The sequence below is a fragment of the Salvelinus alpinus genome, chromosome 3 (genome assembly GCF_045679555.1).
Source record: "Salvelinus alpinus chromosome 3, SLU_Salpinus.1, whole genome shotgun sequence".
Lineage (NCBI taxonomy): Eukaryota > Metazoa > Chordata > Actinopteri > Salmoniformes > Salmonidae > Salvelinus > Salvelinus alpinus.
In genome coordinates this window covers 69,712,803-69,722,290 of record NC_092088.1, presented here as the reverse complement: position 1 = coordinate 69,722,290, position 9,488 = coordinate 69,712,803, and the positions used below count along the sequence as shown (strand labels likewise).

The following is a 9,488-nucleotide window of genomic DNA, read 5'->3' as shown; positions in this document are numbered from 1 at the left end:
TTCAAATCTTCCTCCCTCTCTTCCCATTTCCCACCCTCCCTTCAAATCTTCCTCCCTCTCTTCCCATTTCCCACCCTCCCTTCAAATCTTCCTCCCTCTCTTCCCATTTCCCACCCTCCCTTCAAATCTTCCCCTCTCTCTTCCCATTTCCCACCCTCCCTTCAAATCTTCCTCCCTCTCTTCCCATTTGCCACCCTCCCTTCAAATCTTCCTCCCTCTCTTCCCATTTCCCACCCTCCCTTTAAATCTTTCCCTCTCTCTTCCAGGAGAACGACCAAGGTCATGTTTGATTGGCCCAACATCACAGTGCCCAGCTCTTCAGAGCAGGGCCTGAAACCAGGAGACGGGGATCTGCAGAGGTCTACATGTGTTCTGGGCTTCTTCCCTGTCATCTATTATAGCTCCCTCCTCTGTGTGGGAGTACCAGGTACACGCACGCATACAGCACACGCACACATGCAGGCACACGCACACACTGTCTCAGTCTCCAAAATGAACACTCCAACGTTCCTGAGCAACAAGACAAAACAACAGTCACATTAATGGATTGTGTTCAGTTCAAGTAAACTGTGTTGACATTGTCGGTGTTGTTGTGGGGCTACAACATCGGCAGCCGTGCCGATCACAGTGATGTGCTATTGATCCAACATAGGCAGGGATGGTTGTAGGGAGGGAGGGGAAGCAGGAGACTAGAGGGCTCATCTGAGATCAGCCGCCTGCATTCCCTCACTCTGAATCCTCCAGATGACCTTTTGGCACAGTGAACTAATTACTCCCAGTGGGGATTGAGAGGTCTGTGGGTTGGAGCGGAGGGCTGAAGACAGAATGTGCACCAATTGTTTTTAGTGGGAATATCGTGCTGTTGACAAGTCACCAAAAAGAACCCCAGACAATGATAGCTGATTACATATAAATACAGCTGAAGTCTATGCAGCTACTGTATGTCACACTACTGGAAAAACACACACATTCACATACACACAGACACACATACACATACACACAGACACACATACACATACACATACACATACACACATACACATACACATACACATACACATACACATACACATACACACTGTTACGGCAGCCAGGCTATAAAAAAGGGACTCTTGGAAATACTATCTGCTTCCTGAGAACAAATATCTCCCTCCATAGAATATCTTCCGGTAATACTGCATGAGCCAAGTAGACTATATGTATAAAAGTATGTGGACACCCCTTGAAATTAGTAGATTCGGCTATTTCAGCCACACCCATTGCTGACAGGTGTATAATATCGAGCACACGGCCATGCAATCTCCATAGACACACATTGGCAGTAGGATGGCCTTACTGAAGATCTCAGTGACTTTCAACGTGGCACCGTCATAGGATGCCACCTTTCCAACAAGTCAGTTTGTCAAATTTCTGCCCTGCTAGAGCTACCCCGGTCAACTGTGCTGTTATTTTTAAGTGGAATGTCTAGGAGCAGCACTGGCTCAGCCGCGAAGTGATAGTCCACACAAGCTCACAGAACTGGACCGTCGAGTGTTGAAGCGCATCGTAAGTAAAAATCGTTCGTCCTCGGTTGCAACACTCACTACCGAGTTCCAAACTGCCTCTGGAAGCACGTCAGCACAATAACTGTTTGTAGGGAGCTCCATGAAATGGATTTCCATGGTCAAGCAGCCGCACACAACGCTAAGATCACCATGCGCAATGCGAGTTGGCTGGAGTGGTGTAAAGCTTTCCGCCATTGGACAGGGGCTGTTTTCATGTTTCGGTGTAGGCCTCTTAGTTTCAGTGAAGGGAAATCTTAATGCTTCAGCATACAATGAGACGATTCTGTGCTTCCAACTTTGTGGCAACAGTTTGGAGGCCCTTTCCTGTTTCAGCATGACAATGTGGTCGTGCACAAAGCGCGGTCCACACAGAAATGGTTTGTCGAAATCGGTGTAGAAGAACTTGACTGGCCTGCACAGAGCCCTGACCTCAACCCCATCGAACACCTTTGGGATGAATTATATTAATCCCATGATTTTGGAAGGAGATGTTTGATAAGCAGGTGTCCACATACCTTTGGTCATGTAGTGTATAATGGACTTTGAATGGTGTTTAAATAAATGTTCTCTCTCTATCGCTCTCTTACTCACTCTCCCTCCCCTCTCTCCCTCTTCCCCCTCTCCTTCTCCACCCTGCCCTCTCTCAATCCCCCTCCCTCTCTCTGCCTCCCGTCTCTCCCTCCTCCCTCTCTCTGCCTACACACTCCCTCCCTGCCTCTCTCCACTCCCTCCCCCTTCAATCTATCAGTAAACATACTGACTGCGGTGGCTCTATCCCGGCTGGCAGCCCGTACTAAGAAGGCTATGCATGTGTACCTGCTGGCTCTTACCGGCTCTGACATCCTCTCCCAGCTCTTCATTATCTTCGTGGGCTTTCTGCTAGAAACAGCTGTGTTCCACCGTGAAGTAGGTACAGTAGTCCAGTGGTTAAGGAGGTGGACGTATAGCTAAAGGATTGCCAGCTCAAATCCCCGACAGTGCACTGAAAAAAAGTGGGCACAATTATGTTGAGAAATGAGCAAAGGACAACATTTTATTGTTTGTTGTAATGAATGGACGATAAAGGTGTAGTGATCTATTTTGGGAGAAAGTTTGAATTCTAATCGACCTGCCTACATGTTGTTTAAAGTACAGTAGATCAACGTTGTCGTTTTGCTGCTCATGTGAATCTCCTCTTTGTCCTGACTTCTCACATAAAATGTAGTTTTTGTGTTTAATTGTATTCTAGGTCCCCACCCTCCTGCTGCGCTCGGTTAGCATGGCAGAGTTTGCTGCCAACCACGCATCCATCTGGGCCACCGTACCCCTAACCGTGGACCGCTACGTGGCACTGTGCCATCCGCTCCTCCACCGCCAGATCAGCTACCCGGCACGAGCGCGGCGGATCATCACCGTCGTCTTTTTCCTGGCGCTGTTGTCAGGCATACCATTCTTCTGGTGGTCTGACATGTGGCGCGTCGCCCGCCCGCCCACCTCCCTGGACTCTGCCCTCATATGGACACACGTGACGATAATCTACTTCCTGCCGTGTAGCATCTTCCTGGTTCTGAACTTGCTGATCATTCACCGGCTGCAGGCGCGGCAGAAACAGGTCCCGTGCCAGGAGGAGCGTGGTGGTAGCGGGGCCCGGATGGCCCCTCGGCGGCGCCTGGGTAAGAGCACCGCCATGCTGCTCGCCATTACCTCTGCGTTCGCCATCCTTTGGGCCCCCAGGACTATAGTGGTCATCTATCATCTATACGTGTCCTCTGTCCACAAGGACTGGCGGGTCCACCTGGCCTATGACCTGTCTAACATGCTGGCCATGCTCAACACTGCAGTCAACTTCTTCCTCTACTGTTTCGTCAGTAAGCCATTCAGAGCGGCCGTGAGGGATGTTCTGTTGCTCAGGGGTGGGTCCGTTGTACCACCGAAGGATAATCCACAATCAGCAGGCCCCCGCCAAAGCCTCTACGTCCTTGCTGTCTAGCGGGACAAACAAACGCTCACACCGAGACTACCAACCGCACCCCCCTAACACCCTGCAGGGCTAACGAGACCATGTGACCCTGACCTTGATCCTTAATCCTGAGATGAGACCCCTCTAATTGAGACCAACCCCCTCTTCCACCCCATCTCTCCATCCCCTCTATTATGCCATTCCTCCAGCCCATGGACAATGTGACTTTGACCTTAACTATGGGACCTGACTAATTGAGACAAACCCTGTACCCTCTTCCCTCCTATTCCATCCCTCTATCCGTCCGCTCCATACCCCCATTCCACTGTTCCCCCAACACCCCATCCCACGGACTAAGTGACCTTGAAGGTTAGACACCCCCTTAATTGAGACCAAACCCTCCCCTCACCCCATCCCCTCATCCCACGAACCATGTGACCTTCACCCTGAGACCCCAGATCAACCCCCTTTACCCATCCTCTTATTGCCCCATCTCTTTATCCCTCCATCCCACCATCCATCCCCCTATCCCATGGTCGCCCTAAGCACTTATGACCTCTGAACCACAGAGAACCACAGAGTGCATTCCAGCCATGTTCCGTGGACAGCTGCCAATCACCCTTTAAGGTGAACATTCTCAAAAAGGGCCTTTTACAGAACTGTTATTGGACTCAAAACAAGCAGAATGTTTTCTGATTCAACATGTTATTTATTATGTCCAGTGGGAATTATAATGGCACAAAGTATTTATTTTTTGTTAGGGGGAAGATTTGGCTTGTAACATTACGAGTGCTTGGCTTGACTTTATGTTACTTTCCATATATGGAAGCTAGTTGTAATTATGTAACATGCTATTGTTTATATTGGTAAAAAAAGAAAGAATGCCATATGGACATTATTTGGTCTTGGTGGCTGCAGATGAACATGGTGCTTTAGTTAACACATAGAGAGAAGAGACACTGTGAAAAGAGATGATGCTTTCATCATGTGCATGCCACTTAAAGTGAATGGCTCATCTATCTATTTACACATTGAGCATAGCCTCACCATTTCCTCTCAGTTCTCTACAGGGGGACAGTTTAGTTCTATGTGAATCACTTTACAATAGAAGGAAATTCAAAATGCTCTTCCTTTACAGAACATTAAGTAATAGTAAGACTGTATTTTCATATAGTGCATTATTCTTTACTATAAGAGAACATTTCACCTGCCTATTTGCCCAGATGACAGTGTGACAGGCTTGCTGAGCAGCACAACTGAACCAATCAAGCAAACAAATAGCATTAAGTACTTCATTTCAACAGTGAGAGCGAGGAGCAAACCACAGCTGTGGTTATTTTTCATGAAAACGCAAGTGGATGGAGGTTTAAATGAATGCTTGCTGTAAGTGCCTAAAAGCCGCAGCAGGGGAAGAAGACCCTGTTCTACAAACACACTCCCCCTGTGGGCTTCAGCTCAGCTAGCTAAACAAATCCCACATCAGACTGACGGACGGCACACAGAAAGTACATTTTCCATCTGCTCCTGTGCAAGCCCCTAGAAACATCAATAAGACGATAAGGACAAATTCAAATGACAATATTTAATATGAGATATTTCATCAATAAGGCATGAGAACCTGTGTTTCATTGTAAATAGCACAGGGCTAAGGTGTCCTCTTGAAACATCCACACTTACTGACAAATTTGCATTATCATGTGTAAATGGGATCAACAAGCACTTTGTGATATCAGTATTTGTTTGGAGCTGAGTGTTCTCTTCTCTATACATGGTTCTAACTAATGACTGAATTAACAATTGGCAAGTGCAATCTGCTGGTGTATTGATTTTTAATGCAATTAATTAATTTAGTCCCAAGAGTTGATGAACAATGGTTAGACTTTGATCTTGAAATAAGCATTTAATCACGCACCTCTGGCTCATCAATAAGTCCTCAGTGAAAGGCTTTTAAATAAGGACATACTTTTCTGTCCTCGTCATAGCCATTGTATAACTGGTTTGAGAAGACATTTCAACTACATAAGATAGTTAATTTGTTTGCACTAATAGGAACAGGCAGTAAGAGAGAATTGACACATTTTTGTTGATTACATTTCCTGTGTTCCTCTGTAGCTCAGTTGGTAGAGCATAGTGCTTGTAATGCCAGAGTAGTGGGTTCAATTTCTGCAACCACCCATACGTGAAATGTATGAACTTGTAAGTTGTTTTGGATAAAAGCGACTGCTAAATGGCATATATTTGGTCTTAGTGAAATTGAGAGTAAGCTAATTGCCTACTATATAATACACTTTTTTTGTGACATCCAATTGCGATCTTGTCTCATCGCTGCAACTCCCCAACGGGCTTGGGAGAGGCAAAGGTCAAGTGAATAAAAACATGACCCACCAAACCACGCTCCTTAAAACCTGCAAGCTTAATCTAGAAGCAAGCTGCACCAATGTGTCAGAGGAAATGCCATTCAACTGACAAGTGAAGTCAGCCTGCAGTTGCCCAGCCCACCACAAGGAGTTGCTAGAGTGCAAAGAGCCCAGATGATCCTGGGCCAATTGTGTGCTGCCCTATGGGACTCTCTGTCACAGGAGGTTATGACCCAGCCTGGGATTGAACCCAGGTCTGTAGGGACACTTGCAAGCACTGTGAATCAGTGCCTTAGACAGTCTCGCCACTCAGGAGGGCATAAAATACATTTTAAACACAGGAGGTTGGTGGTACCTCAATTGGGGAGGATGGGCTTGTGGTAATGGCTGTAGCGGAATAGGTGAAATGGTATCAAATGCATTAAACAAATGGTTTCCATGTATTTGATGCCATTCCATTCGCTCTGTTGCGGACATTATTATGAGCACTCCTCCCCTCAGCAGCCTTCACTGATTTTAAATCATGTACATGTGAAAGCACACTAAAATGACTACCTGCCATGATGATTGTTATAACCTTAAGTTTTTCAGATGGCAGCCTAAATGCTCATTGTTCCCACAACAACTGGATCATTCCTTGCGGTTTAGTGTTTGTAAATAGCTAATGTGTGTTTTATTTTATTTCACCTTTATTTAACCAGGTAAGCTAGTTGAGAACAAGTTCTCATTTGCAACTGCGACCTGGCCAAGATAAAGCAAAGCAGTTCGACACATACAATAACACAGAGTTACACATGGAATAAACAAACATATGATCAATAATACAGTAAAAAATCTATATACAGCATGTGCAAATGAGGTAGGATAAGAGAGGTAAGGCAAAAAAATAGGCCATGGTGGCGAAGTAATTATAATATAGCAATTAAACACTGGAATGGTAGAATGTGCAGAAGATGTATGTGCAAATAGAGACACTGAGGTGCAAAGGAGCAAGATAAATAAATTAATACAGTATGGGGATGAGGTAGATTGGATGGGCTAATTTACAGATGAGCTATGTACAGGTGGAGAGATCTGTGAGCTGCTCTGACAACTGGTGCTTAAAGCTAGTGAAGGAGATAAGAGTCTCCAGCTTCAGTGGTTTTTGCAGTTCGTTCCAGTCATTGGCAGCAGAGAACTGGAAGGAGAGGCGGCCAAAGGAAGAATTGGCTTTGGGGGTGACCAGTATACCTGCTGGAGTGCATGCTATGGGTGGGTGCTACTATGGTGACCAGTGATCTGAGATAAGGTGGGGCTTTACCTAGCAGAGACTTGTAGATGACCTGGAGCCAGTGAGTTTGGCGACGAGTATGAAGCGAGGGCCAGCCAACGAGAGCGTACAGGTCGCAGTGGTGGGTAGTATATGGGGCTTTGATGACAAAACGGATGGCACTGTGATAGACTGCATCCAATTTGTTGAGTAGAGTGTTGGAGGCTATTTTGTAAATGACATTGCCGAAGTCGAGGATTGGTAGGATGGTCAGTTTTACGAGGGTATTTTTGGCAGCATGAGTGAAGGCTGCTTTGTTGCGAAATAGGAAGCCTATTCTAGATTTAATTTTGGATTGGAGATGTTTAATGTGAGTCTGGAAGGAGAGTTTACAGTCTAACCAGACACCTGGGTATTTGTAGTTGTCCACATATTCTAAGTGTGTGACCAGTTGGATGAGTAATCAACATACTATTATGTTTGATTTATTATCATACATGTTATAATCATCATATTACCATACCAGTGCTCATGTATTATTATACATGACCACAAGACCAACCAAACAAATACCAATCTCTGTGAATTTCTTTGAGCAGTACAGTCATATAATGTGTTTGTACAGTGGTTGTTTAATACGCTATACTATAGGATAAGCAAGTCAGTCATATAATGTGCTTGTACAGTATTAATTAAGAAAAAGTCCCAAGTGGGTGTGGTATATGGCTAATATACCATGGCTAAGGGCTGTTCTTATGCACGACACAACGCGGTGTGCCTGGATACAGCCCTTGGCCATATACCACAAACTACGAGGTACCTTATTGCTATTATAAACTGGTTAGAAATGTAATTAGAACAGTAAAAATAAAATACCCGTGGTTTACGGTCTCATATACCACGGCTTTCAGCCAATCAGCATTCAGGGCTCGAACCACCCAGTTTATAGTACGGTATACTACAGGGCTAAGCACAGTCATATAATGTGATTGTACAGTAGTTGTTTAATACAGTATACTATAGGGTTAAGCAGTGCAGTCATATAATATGATTGTACTTGTTTGATACGTACAGTATGAAGTTCAATACCAACATTAGAGAAGCATAGAAATTAAGTTATTCTGTTTCATGTCTCCAAGTGTCACCGGCTCATCGTGTCCCCCTCCACTGACAAGTCTCTCTCTAATAGACAGTAACGCACTCTCCGTATTATTGGCCAACGTGCAATCGTCAGAAAACAAACTCGACGATCTACGATTAAGACTATCCTACCAACGGGACATTAAAAACTGTAATATTTTATGTTTCACCAAGACGTGGCTGAAGAACAGCACGGATAAAATAGATCTGGCTGGCTTCTCAGTGCATCGGCAGGACAGAGCAGCTACGTCTGGTAAAACGAGGGGCAGGGGGTGTCTATTTGTCAATAATATTGCTCAAGGTATTGCTCACCTGAGGTAGAATACCTCATGATAAGCTGTAGACCACACTATCTACCATGAGAGTTGTCATCTATACTATTTGTAGTCGTCTATTTACCACCACAAACCAATGCTGGCACTAAGACTGCACTCAACAAGCTGTATAAGGCCATAAGCAAACAAGAAAATGCTCATCCAGAAGCGGCTCTCCTAGTAGCCGGGGACTTTAATGCAGGCAAACTTAAATCCGTTTTAACTCATTTCTACCAGCATGTTAAATGTGCAACCAGAGGGGGAAAAATCTAGACCTCCTTTACTCCACACATAGAGACGCATACAAAGCTTTCCCTCGCCCTCCAAATCTGAACATAATTCTATCTTCCTGATTCCAAGCAAAAACTAAAGCAGAAAGTACCAGTGACTCGCTCAATAAGGAAGTGGTCAGATGATGCGGATGCTATGCTACAGGACTGTTTTGTTAGCACAGATATGTTCCTGGATTCATCCAATGGCATTGAGGAGTATACCACCTCAGTCACCGGCTTCATCAATAAGTGCATCGACGACGTCGTCCCCACAGTGACTGTACGTACATATCCCAACCAGAAGCCATGGATAACAGGCAACAACTTCACTGACATTTTCAATCTCTCCCTGGCCGAGTCTGTAATACCTACATGTTTCAAACAGACCACCATAGTCCCTGTGTCCAAGATAGCGAAGGTTATCTGCCTAAATGATTACCGCCCCGTAGCACTCACGTCGGTAGACATGAAGTGCTTTGAAAGGCTGGTCATGGCTCACATCAATGCTATCATTCCAGAAACCCTAGACCCACTCCAATTTGCATATCACCCCAACAGATCCACAGATGACGCAATCTCAATCGCACTCCACACTGCCCTTAACCACCTGGACAAAATGAACACCTATGTGAGAATACTGTTTATTGACTACAGCTCAGCGTTCAACATC

The 9,488-nt window shown here is 45.2% G+C and overlaps 1 protein-coding gene across 1 annotated transcript; it reads left to right on the top strand.

Moving 5' to 3' along the window:
* Nucleotides 1-282: 282 nt before the first annotated feature.
* gpr142 (G protein-coupled receptor 142) lies at nt 283-7,397 on the top strand. Its single transcript, XM_071393873.1, is given in 5 exon segments — nt 283-427; nt 2,296-2,453; nt 2,776-3,447; nt 3,449-3,543; nt 3,545-7,397. Coding segments are annotated over 5 exon segments (1,119 nt in total). The 3' UTR covers nt 3,594-7,397.
* The last annotated feature ends 2,091 nt before the right edge of the window (nt 7,398-9,488 follow it).